The sequence below is a fragment of the Telopea speciosissima genome, chromosome 4 (assembly GCF_018873765.1).
Source record: "Telopea speciosissima isolate NSW1024214 ecotype Mountain lineage chromosome 4, Tspe_v1, whole genome shotgun sequence".
NCBI lineage: Eukaryota > Viridiplantae > Streptophyta > Magnoliopsida > Proteales > Proteaceae > Telopea > Telopea speciosissima.
Window position 1 is genome coordinate 7,440,886 of NC_057919.1, and position 22,657 is coordinate 7,463,542.

The window sequence follows — 22,657 nt, forward strand, 5'->3', positions numbered from 1 at the left end:
GTGGGGCGGTCATTTCGAATCCCCTGTCTAGGGGCAGAGGCCACGCTCTCCTCCTCCTCCTCCTCCTCCTCCTCCTCCATGCACACACACACACACACACCAACCATTTCCCCTTAGTTTATATATTGTTTGATCAAAACTTAATTTGTCAATAAGGCAAATATTGATTGGAGTAAAATTATGAAAATTAAGAAGGTATAAGCAACAAGGCTTCACATACGTAGTATGTTTTATATTGTATATTTTAAGTTCCATAAGTTTGCCAGGAAAATTAAAGGAATGGACGTGAAATCAAATCAATACTAAAATGGAAACTTTGTAATCAAAATCTAACATAATTGTATAACTAATTGTAAAACTTTTTGAATATGATTATTATATTTTACTATATTTTGCAATCATAATCTTTAGTTTTAGGATAATTTACATGTATCTCCCCTAAGATTTACTTTAATTACACTTTCACCTGTAAGGTTTGGCAAATAACGTGTACCTCTCATGCTTTCCAAATTAATTAATAACTAAACTCACTAAATTAACTTGTCACTGAAAACATTAGAACTATTTATTAAAAATGCACTTCATGCTAAAATGAACCTATTTGTTCAATATTTCCCTTATTTCTATTCTTGAAGAACCCTAACCTACAATTGAAAACCTCTTCATCCCTTCGCTACCTCATCTCTTCCTTCTAAAACGTAATTGAATGGCCGCTCCACCATCGTCACCATTACCAATGCTGCCCAGTTTAAGGATAACGGCTCAGCTCTGCAGATGATCTTAACAAATAATTAAAAACGAATAAATCCAATCGATCCACACATCAGGGCATAATAACGATCACTTACAACTTTGTTCTTTCAAGAAAAATATCAAAATCAAACCTTCTTCAGACAAAATTTTAGATGACTACCACTCAAAATTGAAAAAGAAACAAACTCCACGTCATCTGTTCCAGCAAGAGCGACACCAAAAATCCAACTATCAACCTGAAATCTGATCACTTATTATGAGAATTTCAGATCCCAAGTCATATCTGTTCCAGTAAAAAGTCGTTATTTTCATCAAAATGGACAATTAAGAAACAAATGATCCTAGAATTCATTAAAATTATGCAACCCCGTTGACACAACCAAGATCTAGAAGCGACAAAACTACCTCAATGGATCGAATAATAAAGAAATTTCGTTATGTTCTCAATTGTCACATAATTAATCCAATTAACTTTAGGGTTTTCGGTGTTTATGAGAAAGATGTGATTGGAAGAAGAAACATGTGGCCCTTAGAAACTAATGTTTAAACCAATGGAATACATCTTATTATTCACCAATGCACTTGGGAATAGGAGAGTGACCTCCATTAATACATTTCTCTCCCTTACAGTTACCAAGTTGAGTCAATCCCTTATCTCTTCTGCACTATAATGAAGCTAAAACTTGTTCAGTCACAAGGCATGCTGCTCTCTTACAATTCATCTTTGGATACAACATTCCCGGTGTGCTCGGTGTAAGATGTGTATGCTTTGATGATTGACTCATATATTTCAATTCCTTTCAGGTACTCTGCTTGATTTAGAAACTGCATCACAATATAAAAAATAATTAGAAAACAATAATTGATTAGCATAAATTGCATAACACAGATAATCAAATTATAAATAAAATAAAATAAAGCATAGCAACTATGTTAGAAATTGATAAATGACACAACTCTGGGTGATGTTTCTGTTTTAGTGATCTATGAAGGAGTGTGGTCGTTCCTACATAGAAAATAAACTACGACAATGCAAGTGAAAAAAGATCTGTGACCTGAAATATTGCTTGGAAGAAGATCTTCTGGTTACGGTTGGCTACTTCCATCCCAATTCAAGCTCAGGTCTGGTCTGGGCATTGTTCCCCAACCTAAGGACCTGACTCGCAGGCAGGCTGATCCCTCAGTCATCATGACTTGAGATACATTTGCAGCTTGCTTCCCATTGCATCCCTAAAATGGAGAAAAAGAACAAAAATTGCTGCCAAGAACTCCTGCAGAACAACCCCCCCCCCCCCACCCAAAAAAAGAGTCAGCCAAACAATGGCTTAAATGTCTGATCAGGAAATTTTCAGCTGTCCCTAGCAAAAACATTATGGTGCATCCTCTTCTTCCCATCCAGCACGAAAATTCAAGCAATGAAAATTGATCTATTCCAAGAAACCTAAGGTTGACCTCACATTTTGACAGCCTTTTTTGGTTAGACCATAAAGTAAGCTGGGCTTCAGCAATTTGGCCCAGTAGTCTATTGGACCACAAGAGTTATTATCATCCTCCAATGAAAAATCTGTTCACAGGGGAATGGTTGAAGGTCTCAATATGCACCATGCACCAATGTACTTGGAAACCCAACCCTAACACATTTTAGAGTCAGCAGAACAGGCAAAATTCGCAGTTTTGTAGAATCCATTTTATGGAAAACCAAACAAAATAGGATGAAAATATACTAATACATGGAAAAGGCAAAAATACTAATACATTATGTTCATGGAGCAGAATAGGAGTGTTTGCCATGGGAGAAAAAAGAACTTAATCCTAAAATACAGGATTTGTTACAGCAACAGCACCATTTGGTTCCCAACCTCATGTATTTGTGAATACAGAATTTAATCATAAAACACAGTGTCTAAAATGTGAATGAAGACACAGCTAGCAAATATACTAATACATGGGAAAGACATATAGCAACTGGAAGCATGGAGAGCAAATTTGACAGTTACCTCATTATGGTCATGGAGCAGAACAGGAGTATTTGCCATGGGAGAAAAGCCAATTGCTGGCAATCCTCGTTGCCGGAAGTATCGACTATCTGTTGCTGCTGGAAAAACTTCTGGTTTTCCAAGTTTGCCATTAGCTTTCTTTACAGCCCCTTCAAAGATTGTCCACCATGGATTAGAGTCATCTGTAGCAGTGAGGACTGGTTTCCCAAACTGATTTAGGGTAGAAACCTTTTGTTTAAACTGCCGCAAGCAAACATGGTCAGAATTGAAAAACTGTGCATCCCAATATATGGCTTTTACAACTCTTTCACTATGGATATTTGATAGTTATGATGAAAAATTCACACACACAAAAACAAAGCATCACATAAAAATAGTGATGATAACTATTTTAGTGGTAGTTGTAGTAGTAATTCCCCTTAACTCATCTCGTTTACATAAAATATTGGCAAGAGATCCAATGCAAGAATAACGGCAATGGAAATCAATAAATAAATGCTTCCTTCCTCCATTCCTAACTTGATTCTCGGGAATAAGGAAAATCTTCCAAGTTCTTCCATACCTCAAATGTCATGTTGCGTGAAGAAGGTGCCCATTCCTCTTCAATCCGTTTCTCCAACGATTTCTCATCAACAATTGGCGGGACTCGAATATCAAAACCTGCTTCAGCTTCAGATGGCTGCAGATTCATGACGAAACCCTGACAGAAAGAATAAGGAATTTACATCAGATAGGCACGGCAATAGCTGAAACTGAAAGATGGGGTGGGGTTGTCAAAATCTGTTGGTGGTTTTACAGATCTGTAATTTGCCAGCTTCAGGGACTTGGAGGGTGGTGACTAGACAAAGTAGGTGGCTATACTAGTACACGATAGAGGTGGTGGGAGCAACATGTTGAGCCGTTCACTCAAGGAAATACTTTCGAACAAAAAACAAGTGCAGACAGTTCCTTAAAGCATGTGAATAGAAGAGATTGTATCCACTGGTGCATATTCCAGCTTCTCCAATGGTATTGCATTACTTAATGCCCAGGTGACATGGGAGGAAGAAGTTAATTTACAGTTAGATTGGGTATGCCCCCTCCTAGACATGGTTGCTGACTCATCGTCTGGCTAATGGCCAACTGGCCAAGCATACAGCAGTAAGTTAAGGTCTCATCATCAATGGAGTTATCACAATTTTTTCCCTCAAGACTGTTCATCAACAATTTTCTCCCCTTGTTCTTGATGGAATCCAGGCATCCCTATGGAAAGTTTCAGATTCCCGCCCAACAGGAAAAATCATAGGGCTCACAACCAGCAGGTTAAACACCACAGATAATCCCCAATCTAGGGTTCAGATTAACCCCAAACTTAGGTCAGGTGTAGGTAACAAATCGTACTTCAATTCCTGGATGAAAATCCAATGGTTGGATTTCAAGTTATTGACAAGAAATAAAAATGGAAACTAAACTCCTAATTTATAAACAGCAGTATATCTTCAAATCTAGAGGGCGGGCCTCGGCGCAACGGTAAGGTTGCTCATTGCGACCTACTGCTTCTTCTCCCCCCCCCCCCCCCCTGCAATTCTGATTTCTTTCTGGATTCTCTTTCTTCCTTGCCCCTCCTCCCATAATAAGGTTGCGTACATATGACCCTCCCCAGACCCCACAGTGGAGGGAGCTCATGCACTGGGTACACCCTTTTTAGTATATCTTCAAATCCATGAGGCAGAATAACACCAGAACAGGAACAGATTCATCACTCCATAAACAGATCATCATATATAAAACTCAGTTCAATACAATGGCTAGAAGCCTTACATCAGTGGTACACAAAATAGAAACTTAGGCTCAGAATTAGTAACAACCAATATATATCAATCTGCAGGATAGAACTTTTCAATATTCCAATTGAAGAAATAAATTACCAACAGTTAATAACTTCAAAAACTAGCCATGAACCGATGGACAGAAGACGGTATATCAGTAATTGAATGTTTCCGATCAACAGGAACAGAAATAGCAACATTTAGTTCCTAAATCTAGGAACTGTGATAACACCCAATTGGCAGATCTAATCAGAATCAACTCCTGGTCGATTGGCTCCCCTTGTACAGAGAACAACTCATTCAAATCTTGTCCCAATGTGAAGTCCAGAAGCTGCTAAACTGCAACTCATAAAATTTAAGTATACTCCAAAACAGTACAACTGCAAAGCTTTTACAGGGCAGCAGATCAACTCAGTTAGCCCCCCAATTAACTCCCTTCTGATTAGCACTAACAACCCTCAAATAAAAACCCCAGAATTTTTGACAACATAAATGCAATCTCAGTTGAATCACGGAATCAGTTTTGAAAAGGGGAAGAAGAATATAGATAGGAGGAAGGGGTTATGACTTGAACCTTTCATTCAAGCCTGGAGCAGCATCTCACTGACCATGCAAAGTCTCTCACCTTGCTAACTGCATCTCAAGCCATTGTTTTTTCTTTCGTCTAAATAGCGGTCATGTAAAGAGCCTTACTTTATTTAATACTTGAAACAAAACAACAGCTCAGATCCCTCCTTGCATGGAGAGGGAGATAGCATTCTTCCAATTAGAAACTAACATGTAGACACTTAACAAAATAGAGACAGCCACTAAATTAGTAACTACTACTACATAGAAGAGAATCTATATCAAATAGAAACTAAATAAAACTACTAAAAGGTCCCCTACGCAAGGACTACAAAGATGTAGTAATGGCCAGAAATCTGGCTGCCCATGATAGTGAACCAAAGACGGTGCCGCAAAGCCTACACTGACTGGATGGTTGATTGGACTGGGCTTGATGCGATGGCTGGACTTTTCTTCTCCTCCTCCTCCTATCTACATCAGTTCTACTCTTTCCTCTTTTGTCCATAATAAGGTTTTGGCCACATAAATTTGAGTTGAATAAGGGCAGGAATCAGAAGGAAATAATAAAACATGACATCAAAAGGATCAACTCACTAAACATCCACCAAATCAACTGTCAAACTTAATCAGTATATGATTTAAGCAGATAGCTATGGTTTAAATTCTATGAGTGACTGTTTAGTCTCATCAGAGAGTCCAATCTCTCTGTACTGCTTTAGTGTCTTTGAAAATAAGACAATTATCATTGCCTTCCGGGTCAATTTCCAGCACTAATTCCTAAATCAGGGTATTAATTCTTAAACTGAATTTAGGGAATAACTACTAAAGATTGATTTCCAATCAGATCAAGATCTATCCAGATTCTATTTTGGATGTTAATAATCAGAATTAATAATCTGTCTTTTCTAGAGAGGTAAATGTGTTTGACCTAATATAGAACAAAGGAGAGGGTGGGGATACCCCTCTTTGAATATTCACTCTGGATTTTACCCATGGCCTTTCATTGGTCATTTGGAAAAAGAGAACAGTAGGGTTGTCAACCATCGTTACCCTGCTGTCCAGTTTCCAATCCAGTCCACAGAAGACCTATTGCTCTCAGAGGCTTTGATTGATTACATAATGAATTTTTGGATATTATTGTTTACAACAAAATCTCTGCTACCACCACCTGAATATTCAATGAGGGAGAAAAACTATAAATCATTATAGTAACTCATTTACTTCACTCCATTTTTCTATTTATTTTTAATTCCCTCAGTCCTCCTGCAATAAGAATGTTGCATCAGTCTTTTTACTCTAACCCCAGTGTCCCCATGGTTAAACAAAGCATTAAGAGGTCATCCTGAGATTAAACCTCAATTTCAATTTGAAATCTGCAAATCAGCACAATAAACTGACATTCCATATGAAAAAAAATTCAAATTAGAACCTATCAAATTGATGAAATCGATAAATACCCCCCCCCCAATCTTATTCCTCCCACTCCCAGACCAGAAAAGTTACAGAACAAAACCTGTACTAAAAACTAACTAAAGAAACATAGAACTCAATGAAATTTTTTCTTGAAATTATAGAGAAGGAAGTAAAACATCAGGACAGATTTTTTTTCATCATAAACAATTAAAACATTGTAATTGTATGTAGAAACTGACAAACTGTTTATGCGAAGGGATTAACCATTTTTTGTTTCTAGTTCAAGTTATATTATGGTAAGCTCTAAAGTGCTCATATTCATATTATTTAGGAGAACTCTCCAAGTTGGATTTTGGTTAGCAATGAAGATTTTGAAGTTAGGTGGGATTCACATTGGAGAAGAAATATAGAGAAGTATCCCAGTGTGAACCTACAGCTTCTCTATGTCAGTTAAAAGATTTAATATGATTAAAAAAAATTAAGGATTAATACAAAATTATTGCTTCAGATAATGCAGAAAACAATTAATGACTAACACAGCATAATTAAATTTGAATTTAATTGAATAAATAGGTTATCATGTTTCCTATTCAATTGACTTTGCATGTTGCCAGGTCCAATTCAAATTCTGTTTGCTAACAAACCAAAGCCAGGATCCATTAAATGGGACCTTAAGCCATATTAAAATGTGTTTGAGACTGCTAATGAGCCCTTGGTCTGGAATTGATGTTAGCGTTCAACCTATAACGAAAGGGATCTGATGACTCTGATCTATGTGTAAGGTTGGTTGACACACTGTTGCACTAAACACCTCTGAGTTAAAACTGAATCACAGAAGGGTGATTTGAAGTAGAACCAAAGCAATAGCTGGTGAACTATTAGGCCAAACGCACAAATAACTAATCCAATAACTTACAGTCGGGGATGGTGTGCCAGCCTTCAAGAAGACCATATTCACTGAAATGACCTCGCCTTCTGCCTTCAAACCCGACTTTAACATGTCAAATTGAGCAGCACGGAACCTCCTCACGCTCTCGATGCTCTTCTGCAGGTTCTCCATTGCACTATTGTCGTAAAGCTTTGACCCATGTCCAGGGGCACCAGTAGCCTTAATCACAAGCCACCATGGGCACCTCTCCGCATAGAAAATACGGTAATTGTCACTCGTCGAAGCCAGCCCTATCAGAGTTCCGAACCGAAAATTTTTAAGTGTACTGTAATTCTGAAAACCAAACTACTTCTAAATAGCAAGGATGTTTACCTTCGTCAAGGACGATCCCAACATTCATTTTCTCAAATTCTTCCGACTCTGCAAGCTTCTCAGCTCCGTTATGGCCACCGATTTCCTCGTCCGGAACGAATGAAACATAAAGCGTCCTAACCGGCTGAAACCCATAGTTTTTCAATCTGCGGATGGCCTCAAGGTATTGCATCCCAACACACTTCATGTCCTGCGATCCTCTCGCATAAATATTTCCAGCCTGATCGATGTGAGCGTCGAAAGGACCGTGAGTCCACTTATGTTGCTCGGCAGGTACCACGTCGGTGTGCGAATTTAGGAGAATGGAAGAAAGACTAGGGTTTGTACCGGGCCATTTGAGGAGAACAACAGGCGTACCCTTAACGAACTCGAGGATTTGGGATTCGAGGCCGATGACTTTGGCCTGAGAGAGGATGAAATCTGTAACTCCAAAGTAGTCAGGATTCGGCTGAGCTGTGTTGATTTGAAGGTACTGTTGGAATCTGGATATTATCGCCGATGAATCCTTTGGCAATGAAACGACGACTGAGGGAAGTGTCGATGCGACGAAGAACAATACGAGATATAGAAAACAGGGGAGATAAGATAGAGAGATTCTCTCCATTTTTCCACTTTTCACGAGAGTTTCAGCGAAGCGTACCGATAGAGAGGCGACGTGGCAGTGGGAAAGTGGAGCTCCGTCACAGCTGGAATAGTGTAATTGCCTTATAGGAGCAAAAACTCGGGGATCGAGATTCTCACAAGCGTGAGTACAGAGACAATGAATGGGCAGGGGTTAGATCGTCATTTCAGATTCTTTGAGAGGAACCAAACAACTGTAGGGAACCTGTGAGAATCCATGCACCATTGTATACAACTCCTTCTCATTGGCCATTACCCATAATTTATATCCACTGCCGTATCTCTGATTTTGTATTTTCAAATGATAGATGATCTCATTTATCTGGGGAAAAACAAAATAACAGATCCATCTCCATAACTCTTTGCATTTAATCAGTGGCGCTTCCTCATCTTCTTCTTGTTTTTGTTGGAAATAATCATCCAAAATATACAAACTTAGCGTCACAAACCTCAAGATATATGGAGAAATTTAAACAATCGATGAGGCAAAGTCGTGTCACTGGTCACTCTCCTTAAGATAATAGTTTTTTTTTATGATACAAATCGGATTCTTGCAAATCAACATTCAAGATAAAACAGCCTTTCAAGTCTCTTAAGTTATCGTTGCACTTGCTTATTAGACCACATCAAGACACTTTAGGGTTGTGCTCAATTGAACGTAAAAACGAACAATGATAGAAAAAATCAAGAGAAAATAAAAAAATAAATGAGGCACTGAAATGCGTTATCATGTTTTATATTCCTTTGAACCTTTAGTACAATCCCAGCAACTCTCAAATTATGAGTTCCCTCTTAGTCAAGAGGAAGAACTCAGTCGCTTGCAATTTCTTAGTGTTCGGGCTCACCGATGAAACCCTCCTTTGGAAAGCCCTAAATCGTAATGGCTGCACCGTTTTCCTTGGCGAGAATGAAAGACAAGCTAAGTAGACCAAATGAAGGAAAATGATTAGTCTGCAAGGGAGGGACTTGATTCAAAAGTGTTGGATAGAGTCAAAGGACAACCGGATAGGGGGTGATGGGTTTACTTGGACAAATGGGTGATTTGGGGGTTTTAAAGTACCAAGAGAGAAGGAGAGATAAAAGTACACTTTTGGGGGTTGGTAAGACATTTTTAGGAAAGTGAGAACAAAGTTTAAGGTAGAGAAGTATCAGTAAATATAGACAAAATGTAGGGGATTCGTAGTAATTGTCCCATCTAAATACATCTATAGGGGTGTCATTTAAATATTTTTAAAGTACTTGAATCAAATTAAATTTTTTTTATTTATTTTGGTAAACTGAATCGAATTAATTGTAGGCATAGTTTTCCTACATGGTGGGATTAAGAAGCTTTCCCTAAATAGTGCTAAGAAACTATTACAGAACATGCTAATTAGATCTTAAAATTGATGGTCATATTGGAATATAGAAACCCTTGCCTCACGTTTTACAATTCAGCACAAAGGCATAACTCCACGTGCCACAATAAATGATTTATCTTGGTACAAAAGATAGACAATTGGGAAATTTTTTGATACATGATTAATCTCTAGACAAGTTTAATCAACACAGCCTTATTTTGCATGTTTGGGAGTCTAAACCCCAACCTTCATGGTCTTAGGTAAACAAATTTTATCCCACCCTACACCATACCTTTTTTTCTCTCCCTCCTTTGTTTCTTTTCAAAATCTCAAACAAATAGAGTCCAATTAGCATATATCTTCTTCGTCGTTGAGAAACATGACATCCAATAGGTATGAACAACACTTATAACCGATTTAACTAATATTGCCCTCCCTGCTTGGGTTAAAAGAGGGATCTTCCAACCACTAGGATTATTTTCTACCCTCCTAATTAAATGGTCCCAATCTCGAGAATTATTTCTATTAAAGAAATACAGCGGTACTCAAATATTTCGCACCCTCCTTGATATGGTTGATTCCAAGATTACAGGACACCATTTGCTTTATATGATGACTAACTGATCTACCAAACGACACACTACTTTTGCTAAAATTTATTATTGTCCAGAGATATATCTTGAAACAGGTTCATAAATTACACAAATTGCACACACAATAGAGATGTCATCTCCATCTACTCTATATATAAAAATTAAAAAAAAATTATCCTCTAAAAGCAAGTGATTAATCTCGGGACACATATTTTCTATTTTAATTCCTTTATATAAATTAATATTCTTATAGACATTCAATATCCTAGAGAGACCGTCCATACTCCATAGCAATGATAAAAAGCTAATGTCTCCTTAAAAATCTCGAAACTACTACCATCCATCTTAAAGGAGAAAAAGAATATAATGAATAAAGGGTTTCTTACAATTATCATCCCAAATTTTTACTATTTATTATTACTTTTTCAAAAAATTTCAAACAATTGTTACCCCTTGTGATGCATACTAACCACTAACTGACCCCACCGTCACATTTTCGTAACGGTGGGGGTTAATCGTGACAGTGTACCTTCGTCACGAATTTTCTAAAACCTAAATGTCCTTCTCAAATGGTAATTATATAAAAATAAAAAAAAATAAAAAAAACCCATCAGCGTCCTTCTCCTCATCCTCCTTCTCCGTCTTCTTCTTCATCTTCTTCATCTCTGCAAACCCAAAATGTGACTGCAATCAAACCAAAATAAAAAACCAGATTTAGATCCGAGTACATCACGTACAGTCAATAAGAACAGTCTCCCTGTCACAAAAGGAGACAAGGCAAAATGTACTACTGCCTAGACTAGGATGAGTTCAAAGTTCAAACAAAAAGAAAAAAGTTTGTGGAAAAAAAATAGAAAGATACCATGTCTTCCGTCTTACGACTTCCGATATAACTTCAATTTGGGACACCAAGCTCACTAACCGAGTCCTTTACAGAACGAGAAGAAGAAACAGAGACACAAGACGATAACTATACCCTAGATCAACCGCAGAATTCCTTCTCCCAAGCTCTCAAAGGTACCAAACTCTATTTTCAGCTAATCAGCTTCCATTATTTCAAGTCCGAACTCTAAAACAGTTTCTTCACAGAATGTCAGAACAGGCGACTCAAATCTGATGTTACTACAGCTGTCAAAAGGTCAGGTAGGCGAAGACTCTCTGTTTCACTTGATTTGAAAAATGGGGCAAGCGATGTCACCAGTTCTTCGCCGCAATTGGAAGGCATGAAGAAGAGCACTGTTTTTTCTCGCAAAACTGGTATCTTCCCCAGTCCAGGAACACCGAATTACCGGCACGGAAGTATAGGGATGCAGAAGGGATGGAGCTCAGAACGGGTTCCATTGCCAGTGAACGGCAGCCGGAGGTACGCTACTGCTGCCCTCTTGCCTTTCAACAGTGGAAGGACTTTACCCTCCAAATGGGAGGATGCAGAAAGGTGGATTTGCAGCCCGGTTTTTTATTTTGGTTTCATGGCAGCTACATTTTGGGGTTGCTGAGGAGGAAGGAGAAGAAGGAGAAGGAGACGGATGGTGATGGGTTTTTTTTTTTTTTTAATAATTACCACCTCAAAAGGGTATTTTGATCTTAAAAAATTTGTGATAACGGCACACTATCATGACTAATCTCAATCGTTACGAAAATGTGACGGTGAGATCATTTAGTGATTAGTATGCATCAGAGGGGGTAATAATTGTTTGAAAGTTTGTAAGGGGATAATAATAAATAGTAAAAATTTTGAGGTGATAATTGTAAAAAACCCCTGAATAAAAAGTTACTATAGTAGTTATGGACAAAAAATAAAAAGTTCTGTATTTCTCTGATTGTTTTTTCGTAACAATAATAAAAAGGTACGGATTAAGGAGATTACCCTGTCTAGTTCATCACGAAGACACAAAAATCTGAATTTTTTTATTTTGGGTCGAAAGAAAATAATGAAATTACTGCCTTCAATCTTGATTTAAAAAAAAAGTAACAGAAGAAATAATATTTTACTTTTAGTAGGTAGTAACCACAAGCAGAAATCAACAAAAAAAAAACCACAAGGAGAAAATAAAAAAGTCTGCGCTTCTCTGATCCGTTCTTGTGGGCTAGTGGGCTATAGGTTCGTTTGGATCACTAATCATTAATGTGAACGATTCATCCATGCCTCAAAGATTTATTAAATGAGCACCTCTGGCATCACTCACCCTTTTTCGTGCAAAACATCGTTTAGAGAATCGGAATCGAGATCTGGGTAAGTTGATTCAGATCGGAATCGGTCGTTACCGATCTCGACTCTGAACATTTCGGAGTGATCACTTTTTAGGGTTTTGGGATCTCTTTGCTGGGTTTCAGGTCCGAGGGCCCGATTCCAGCTGTTCCGAATTTAAAAATCTTTGGATGCAAAATAACGAATCTTTTAGGTATTTTCATTTTTACCATGTTCACTGTAAGTCTGATACAAATCGGTGGGGAAGAAAGAGAAAGCTGACCAAGACGGCAGTCGGAGCTCTGACTATTCTTTGTCTTCTTCAAGTTAACGGAGCTCCGATTTGTTCTTGCTCGTTCTTCAGTGTCCGGCGGAGTAACGGTAAATTCTCAGAGATACAAATTTGTTCTTAGTTACTTCCATGCTTATGTTTTTTCCATTTTTTGCCCTTTTAAGCTCATGTGCTTAAGTGATTTCTGGAGTTTAGGGTTTATTAGTTATCAATGTTGGCTTTAGATTCGAGACATTACTTGAAAATGAAACAAAGTTTATGGATTCAGTTCATGAGTTTATCAGTTCATACTCTTTAGTTCTACTTCAGATTTTAAGCTTCGAATCTCTGAGATCGTCATATGATTTTTTCTCTTGATTTTGCCTGATTAAAACTGACAATATATGACACAGTTTGAGTACTTCCAACACCCTTTAAACAGTTGTCTGAGCACCCTTTAAACAGTTGTCCGACCAGAAACTAGTTAGTAACTGTACCCTGCTGTTGAACAATAAATCTCTTTTATTTTCTTTTCTCCTGTTGCTTGATTTCTCTGTTGAACTCTGGACAAGTGAACTTGATGCGACGAAGTTATTAGAAACTTGATATACTTTAATTCTTTTACATACTTGTTTGTTGTAGTCTTTTACATACTTGTTTGTTGTAGTCGGAAGTATCCTATTAGATATATCTTTCTACTTAAGTTTTTCCTTGAATATTTAAATGAGATTGTTGGTCCTGAGAAGTTTTTAGATGTGATAGCTGTCATCCATAATTCTAAAACTCGCCGTGATCTCTGCGAGATCTATATAGAACCACTCAACCACAAACAAACTCAACTACTACTACTCCCCCACCCCCACCCAAAAAATAAAAAATAAAAATTCAAACTGCCACCATTCAAAAATTTACACTGTTGTTTTCTTCAGTGATTATACACCAACCTGGGGTTCTAATTAGTATGGTTGAGGGTTTAAGGGATTAAATCACCCTGCTGTTCACCTACTGTTAGGTATTTTCTTTCGTTTTCTATTGCTGGAACTGGAGACACATTGTACTGTTAGCAGAATAGAATAATCCTACTGTGGAACTGGTTCCTAGTTGACTTGTTGGGAACTGGTCTTACATTAGTATTATGACAATGTAAGCCCCATGGAACATAGAACACCAACCTACCTGAATTGTAGAACCCAGAAACTTGAGTTAGAAACCGGTTTAGCAAGGGATCTTGTCTAAAGGACACATATAATTCAAGTAGGGTTTTGTCATAATATATGTACTGATATGACCTATTCAATACAATCTTTAGTATTACAACACATATAATTCAAGTAGAACAGCTTAAATAAGCAATAGGAATGAAAAGGCATCAAATTGTCAACCATTTCATAATCTTACATACAACATTATTTGTTATATAGAGTGAAATATATTTTGAGTCAACATTTAACAGTACAAGCCAACAACTACACAGAGCTCTTCTGCTGTTTTTGACTTGTGTTTTGGACTTGACAGCTCCTCATTCACAGGCTCTAGCGTCATGGGTAGGGACACTATAGCTGACATGGAAAGAAAAGGAACGGTTCGAATAGCATCTACTCATATCACTGAAACCTATACTTTGTTTAAAAACTTCTACAAGAAGGTTTTATTGAAAACGTTAGGAAACATAGGGAAAGCTATGTGTATTTAAGGGTTTTAACCCTGTGACATAGACCCTATATGCTCATCCTAATATTGAACTAGTACGACGCCTTCAAGTTCAATCTCCTCCAAGGAAGGTTGTTACTTGTTAGGCAGCAAATCTCCTCCAAATGTTGTTCTTGAGCATCAAATCCAAGTGTTCCAAGCTTTTTTTTGGTAAGATTTGGAGCTGTTTTCTCATAAACTGGCGAAACCAGTCGAGTTTACCGAGAAAAGTCGAAACATGGTATTTATATAACTGACTTTGTGTCATTTCGGCCCTACAACCTTTTCACATGTGCCAAACAGGAATCGTTGATCGTGATAGAAATTTATGCACCCTACAACCTTTTCACATGTGCCAAACATTCGTTCTTCAAGGATTAGTTGATAAGGTTTGCTCAAAGCTGAAAGAGGCAATACTGATGATGCAGCCTCGACAAGAACAACCAATAGTGGCAACGGGAGACAAGAATATTGTGGAAGAAATACCTTTGGAAGCTAGTGGAGCAAAGGCTATTCCCCACAATTTTCCAGCCATGGATGCAACCCCAAAACTTCATATGTTGGATTTTATTCGAGTTGTAGACAAGAAGCAGTTAGCCTTCGTTTGTGTGCTTTTATTTTTATTGCTCTACAAAATCATGTGTAAATTTTTCTCAACAGCGGGGGAATTGATGCATGAACATTTCTTTGGACCGGGCTGAACTTGTTTGAAAACTCTGACCTAGAGCCGGGCTCAAATTGGAATTTGGGTCTAGTAGAATATTAGTAGTTTATTTATTTACTTATTTGGATTTATCTTGTAATCTTTTACTTAGGCTAGAGTTCCATTGCACTTCTACTTATTTAGATTTTATTTCTATTCCAGCATTAGACTATAATTACGAAACTTTCAGTTTAGGGTGTCTTTGGTATCGTTTATGGAGCCTGTTTCTATTTTAAAAAGATTGAAAAAAAAAAAAACCAAAAACCAAAAAGAGATCGAAAGCCTTTTATGGTTTTTCGTTGAAAATCACTTTTGACTATTTATGCGGGGACTTTAATGAGCACGTGCTCATAGGTCTTAAAATCGAAGGGTAAGAGCGTCATTTCCTTGTTTAATTAGAAATATCGACCCTCCTCCTCCAACTTCTTCTTCTTCCTCCTCTTGCAACCCCATCCGTCACTTCTCATTCTTCTTATTTTTCCTGCAACTCCACCCGCTCCCTCATCTTCTTCTTCCTGCAACCCTATTTGCCACTTCCCATTCTTCTTATTTTCCCTGCAACTACTCTTTCACCAAAAAAAATATATATATATATAAAAACTGAAACTACTCTCCGTCTGCAATCTCTGGCAATCTGACAATACCAATGCCAGGATGATGAATTCGTTCTTCGCAATAGATGAAGGGAAACTCAGTCCTAATTTGATTGTGTTTTTGTTTTTTGGTCCTGCCATGGAGCAATTTGTGCCTATAATGATGAAATCCAAATGGCACCTTATCCCAATTTGCAAGATCGGTTTCTCTTCCTGGTTTGGGAAAGTAAAAAAAGTCTCTGGTTTGAGGTTGTCGCACACACATACACTTATTTGCTGCTACCGTGGGTTGTAAAGAAAGGATCTACTTTAGCCCTGATCCCTGAACAAGGTATATGAGTCAAACTTGACAACTAGATTTGCCATGGAGGTAGTTTTCCTTCACCGACGATGAATTAGTGTCAATAAAAATGAGATCTTGGGTGGAAATGAACAATTCTAATTCAATTTTGATTTGCAAAAACCTTTCGGATCTGGATCTTAGGGGATTAAATCGCATATGGATGGGTGATCTAAACCCAAAATCCCAAAATGAAATAAGGAAAATCCAGAGAGATTGATACCCAACAACTTGGTTCTGAGTTTATGCTTTGCGAAGGAGGATGGTTAAAGGTGGCATCTCTTCACCCACCCACTTCAAAAAATTATTATGCACATAGGTATGCCAAACATATTTCTTTGTCTACAATCTATTCTGTGTAGTGGTTACCAAACGATTTTTATGTTTTGACCAAAAATGGTTTTCACAAATGATTTTTGTTAAATAGGCAAAAATAAAAAATAAAAAGCATACCAAAGAGAGCCTTAGTTTGGGTAGTTTACATGTACATCCCCGTAGGTATCGTGTAATCATAGATCCACCTGTGAGTTTTGGATATTTACGCATGTCACCTCTGCTTTCCAAAATAATTAATAAGTAAACCCACTCCGTTAGCTGTTCCCGTTAGTTGCAATCGGTAAGAGTGTTTTAGACATTTTATGAACAATATACCCTTGATAAGGTAGAATGACATGATCTATGCACAAGAACACAATCCACCGTTTAGGGTTTGAAGTCCCATCATCTTTGCGCAAGAACATCTCCAGACAATATACCTGCAGCTCATCTTCCCCGCCGTGACCTCGCGGTAAGCTTGTCTCGAGAAGCTAATCATCCTCTCGCGCTCGTGGTAAGCTTGTCCATCGAAGTCTGAGTCAATGCGTCGGCACTCCTTGAGATGGCAGTCACGGGAACTCAGTCCATGGAGCATCAGATCATGACCGGAAATGTCGAGGACGTTGTGGAAGGGATAACGACAATATTGAAACATCCGTTGGCATACCCAAGAGCGTTGAAGGTCGGGATAAAGGCATTGTTCACGTTGTGCCTGGTGAAGCAAAATCGGATCAAGGCGGTCTCGGCGGAGCAAGCTCTGGCAACGGTGGAGCTGTTGTGCCGGGTGTGGACGAGTTGCGCGGCCTTCTCTTTACACGTGCTACAGTTCCGATTCTTGTGAAGATCATACTGAAGATATCAAATAGAGTGATGGAGTACACGGTGGGTGCTCTGCTGTCACTGTGCTCAGCGTTAGAGCAGTTGCAGAGGGATGCAGTAGCGTGTGAGCCAAGCGCAAGGCACAGTTGCTTCTCAAGCTTCTCAGGGAATTGTGGCCCCATCATTCCATTGCCAATTCTGACGATTTTGGTGTCACCAATGTTGTCTTCTTTTGAGATTCTTCTTCTTTTCTTCTCTTGAAATTCTATCTCTACGCACTCATCCTGTTTGATTGAATGAATCATTCCCAACCAAATCGAAGGGATGAGAAAGAGAAATTGAGTTTATTTATTTATTTTTGGTAAAGAGAAATTGACTTTCAGACTATTAGTATATAAACAAAGTGACAAACAGAACATCTTGTATGTATTTTTAGATTTTGTATGTAAGAATTTTTGTTCTTTTCATTTAGAAACAAGAGTAGATTTTCAATAGGAGCAAAATTGGGGAAAAAAAAAGAAGAAATTTGAATTGTATCATTCCGTTAGAGATGATCATGGTTGTTCATTGTTTCATATGATTACATCTGTTAGAGTTTCCTGGTTGGAACCGACGGAATCAGTTCTCTGCTTTGACTATCAATTTAAAAAGAAAAATGAAAACAGTGGAAGCGAAAGTGGTTCAATTTTTTTACTCTTCCCTCCATGAAGGAAGGTAACTAAAGCAGATTCCAGAATTCAGAACAGAAAAAGGATTTGAAACTGAATGGGTTCTTAATCTTATCATCTTCACCCTAGTTCCACCTTAATGTAACCGATTCTGAAACGATAAACTATGTGAAAAAGAATAATAAAACATGCATGGAAGAAAGAGTGGAGGAGTTGCAGGTAGCAGATCTCAGTAGCAGCTCTACATTTCCAGGTCGCTGGAAGCCATTGGTGGGTTGTTTCAGCTCAGCGGCATGAATGGTGGTCACCTCGAAGGTGTAGTAGCTGTTAGGGGCTTAGGGCTTCTCCTCGGTTTGTTCTTGCTCCACAGACCAAGTAATGGAAGAAAGAGGTTTAGTTTAGCAGGAAGGGCAATTTGGTTAACATATGATATATTCTAACGTTTTTAGTCCCAGGTTAACGGAGTGGGTTTACTTATTAATTATTTTGGAAAGCAGGGGTGGCATGCGTAACCATCCAAACCCATTTAGTTTTTATAAATGTGCTCATAACCAAATTCATTGGGCAGATTCGATGAATGGAATAATGAATTGAGTTTGTGAGAGCTTGCGTGGCTGTGTTGTGCGAGATTTTCCCCCATTTCTTCCGTGCGATGTGGAAATGTGGAATGAGATGACTACTTGGAATCTTGAATTAAGAATGTTGTTAAAAATGCCCTAGTCGAATTGGAAGGAAAACGTCTTTCTATTGTTACTTCTTGGTTTCAGTCATTAAGTGATACTGGCAGCCCAACTCGGGTCGGTCAATCCCGTTCGATTCAACACCTTATGCTCTCAGATTCTGGGCATAGTTTTCTCTTTGCATATGCACATCAGTTCACCCAGTTTGAGACCGAAAGGAGTCGAAGATTGGGAGGTTCTAACTCATCTTCGAATCTGATTTCATGTCTATTGCCAAGAATAGTTGCAGAAAATTAAACTCATTACTTACCATCCATTGTTGATTGTTTCTAAGAGGGTTGTGAGTTGGAGTCCTTATTCTGAAATCCCATGCCAACCCAAGGAGGCCACATGAGTGCATTCTCCCGTCTGAAGTCCATCTTGTTCTGCTGCCTTCTATGCAAGTCGAGAGGATGAAGATGGCCTCTCCCTTGGTTATTAATTAAAGCTATTGCCCTTATTTATGAAGATACCCTTCCAGCCCTTTGGTTAGTCCCTTCTTTCCAATCTATTGTGACTTTCCATTATTGCCCCTCATTTCTAGAAACAGCCTCTTTGCGAAAGCAGGGGTAAGGCTGCATACATTATGACCCTCCCCAGATCTCGCTGTGGCGAGATCCTCGTGCATTGGGTATGCCCTTTATTTAAGAAGCTGATTTCAACTACTATCTCACCCCATTTCACTCTCTTGTCGATTCTAAAGTTCAGGTTAATTACAGAACTGCCATTGCATTCTCATATTGGGAATTTCATTGATTGGGTGAGCCCATAAGCGAACCCAACAGGGTTGTGACCCAGGTTTCGCACCAACAGCTGAATCATACAACACCCTCTCAACCCTCCACTACAGATTCTATTGCACCTCCTCCCCGAACTTGTCCTCTCATAGACCTCTACAACTCTATGACTATCCCCTCACCTGGTGCACCATTCCCCCCGCTCCCCACCCCTGCTATCTCCTCTCCACTACCTGCCCCATCACGGTTGCATCCCATTCAGCTTCGCTCTCACACCACCCGCCCTCCACCTCTATATTCCTTATCCACCACCACACCTCTTGATGAACCTACGTGTTTCTCTCAAGCACGGAAATTTTTTGAGTGGCGGCAGGCTATGTCCGATGAGTTTAATGTGCTTCTAAGGAATGGTACTTGGTCTCTTGTGCCTCGCTCTCCTCATATGAATTTGGTTGGATGTAAATGGGTTTACAGAGTTAAGCGGAAAGCTGATCGATCATTGGAACAGTACGAGGCTTGCCTTGTTGCTAAAGGGTTTCACCAACAAGAGGGCCTTGACTACGCAGAAACTTTCAGCGCTGTTGTGAAACTTACAACGGTTCGCTCTATTCTTGCTATTGCCATTTCTCAAGGCTGGCCCATTCAACAACTTGATGTTCACAACGTCTTTTTACATGGTGTTCTATTTGAAGAAGTTTACATGGCCCAGCCGCCTGGCTTTGAGGACTCTACCAAACCACAACATTTTTGCATGCTACACAGGTCTCTTTATGGTCTCAAGCAGGCTCCCCGGGCCTGATTTCACAGGTTATCCCATTTTTTGCTTCAGTTGGGGTTTTCTGCATCTCGTTCCGATCCCTCCTTATTTATCTACAGGAAAGGTGGTTCTATGGTCTATGTGCTTATTTACGTTGATGACATTATCGTTACCAGTAACACTCCCTCTCAGGTGACTACTCTATTGAACCAGTTGGCTGCCGAGTTCTCCTTTAAAGATTTAGGACCCCTAAACTTCTTCTTGGGGGTTGAGGTCCTTTCTCATACCAAGGGTGTACTTCCTCTCAATCTCAATATATCAGGGATCTTCTTTGGTGGTCTGGCATGAGTGCATGTAAACCCATTCTCACTCCGATGTCCATAACTCCACCGGCTTCATCTTCAGGGGGTACTCTTATGACTGATGCCACAAAATGTCGATCTATCGTTGAAGCTTTACAGTGTTTTACTTTTACTCAGCTTGATGTGGCCTTCATTGTTAACAGAGTCTGCCTCGACGGAAGATCATTGGTCCTTAGTCAAATGTATTTTACGTTATCTGCAGCATACTTGCACCTATGGCTTGCTCATTAAACGCTCTTCAGACAATAAGTTGCAAGCGTTCTTTGATGCTGATTACTGACTGGGCTGGCAGTAGTTCTTATCGCCGCTCCACAGGCGTGTACCCATGTACGCCATTTTTCTTGGCCCTAATTTGATCTCCTGGCAATCTCGCAAACAGACGACAGTTGCATGCTCCTCTACTGAGTCCAAGTATAAAGCCCTTGCCGAGACATCTGCAGAGTTACTTTGGTTGGAAGCTCTCTTTCTTGAGTTGGGATTTCCTCTGAAGGCTCCTCCTATCTTATGGTGTGACAACATTGGTGCCACCTACTTATTGGTGAAACTGGCCTTCCATGTTCGTACCAAGCACATTGAGATCGACTTTCATTTTGTGTGCGAACATGTCGCCAATCGCCAATCTCCAACTCTCTGTTTAGATCATGACTACATCTGATCAACTTGCCGATGCTCTCACAAAGCCTCTCTCTACGAGTCGATTCCAGTTCTTATGTGACAAGCTGAAGGTCCATCCACCTGACCCTCCAACTTGAGGGGGTATATTGACCGGAATAGAGTTCTTCCTCCTTTAGGAACTCTATTCGATTCTTCTCCAATCTAGGATGCCTAAATCACCTAGATCTCTTTATTATCAATTCATATCACATGTAGAGTCACATTGTATCTCAATCTCTATCTTTCCTTCTTTGTAGAGATCGTCTACGAATGTACTATATATTCAATTGCTAAATAATAAATCGTGCAAGGTTCTAATCCTAACATGAGGATACAAAATAATAATAATCTCCAACTGGTGACTTGAGCAGATAAGAACAATATATTCACGTTTGGTAAATCAACAAGAGTCCAATGATAAAAAGGCAATGGCAGTTTGGTAGATCCTAGAAATTTAAAGGGGCTATTGGTAAATAAAGAGGCAAGGGGACATATAGAGTATTAGTAATTATTGTGTAGGGACAGACTTGGCAATAACACTGAATATGGATGTTGATAGAAGTAGGCATAAAGGGAGGGGCAGATATGGAAACACAAAAAATAAAGGGCAAAACAATATGGAAAGTACTCTTCGTAATGGAAGACAATTTGAAGAGGAAGTCCTCACGAAATCAATTGAGAGACCTAGTCCTTCACTCAATGAGAAGAAACCCTAGCCACTGGCCCACTGCAACCGAGAACCAGGGAGAGGAGGCGGCGGTAATCTGGAAACCTTATCTCGTGGAAATCACGCATCCAACAGGAAACGTTATCTCGCGGAAATCTTCTTCAACCCTCGTTGAACTCCAAGAACAAATTGCTGCCTGGAAAAGTAGGCCTAAAAAATCTTCTTCTACCCTCGCGCGAAACAAGCAGAGATTTGGGTCAGAAACCAGCGGAAAACAAAGGTACCATTGGCCACTTCTTCGAACGGCACCAGGAAAATCACGATCAGCAAATCAGGATCTTCAAACCAATTCATTCATGTAGGATGTTCCTTGCAAGAGGTTTATCAGCGGCAAACCCATCAACGATAAAACAGCATAAGTGGAAATCACAAGAAATCAGTATGATCATATATATATATACATATATCATCAAAACAGCAGAGACTCGTCCTTTTTTTTTCAAGACTTGCAGGGACCTCTCTTCTCAGACTTTCAGTTTTTTTTTTTCCACCTTTTTCTTCATAGCTCTGATACCATGCAACAAATGTTAACCTTGATAATCAGGACCACTGAAGAAGAAGAAGAGAGCTGAGAGAAAGACACCAGATTGAGGGAGAAAGACAGGAGAGACTGCTAGAGAGCTTACAATCGTTACTTTAGCAGTCCCCCTTACCACCCTTATATAATAACCAATGAAGTACAATCAAACAAGGAAAGTAAGTCCTTGTGCAGCAAGAAAACAGAAAATAGAAATCTAGTCTAATTAGGGAATAGTGATCTAG

The 22,657-nt window shown here is 39.0% G+C and overlaps 1 protein-coding gene across 1 annotated transcript; it reads right to left on the reverse strand.

The window, feature by feature from the left end:
- Window positions 1–1,290: 1,290 nt before the first annotated feature.
- Window positions 1,291–8,418, reverse strand: LOC122659862 (aminoacylase-1-like). The gene is made up of 5 exons (XM_043855009.1): window positions 7,800–8,418; window positions 7,455–7,717; window positions 3,313–3,450; window positions 2,751–2,990; window positions 1,291–1,578 (listed from the first exon to the last, which is right to left on the reverse strand). Exons 1-5 carry the CDS (start codon window positions 8,401–8,403, stop codon window positions 1,465–1,467), a joined length of 1,359 nt encoding a protein of 452 aa, XP_043710944.1. The 5' UTR covers window positions 8,404–8,418; the 3' UTR covers window positions 1,291–1,464.
- Window positions 8,419–22,657: the final 14,239 nt, after the last annotated feature.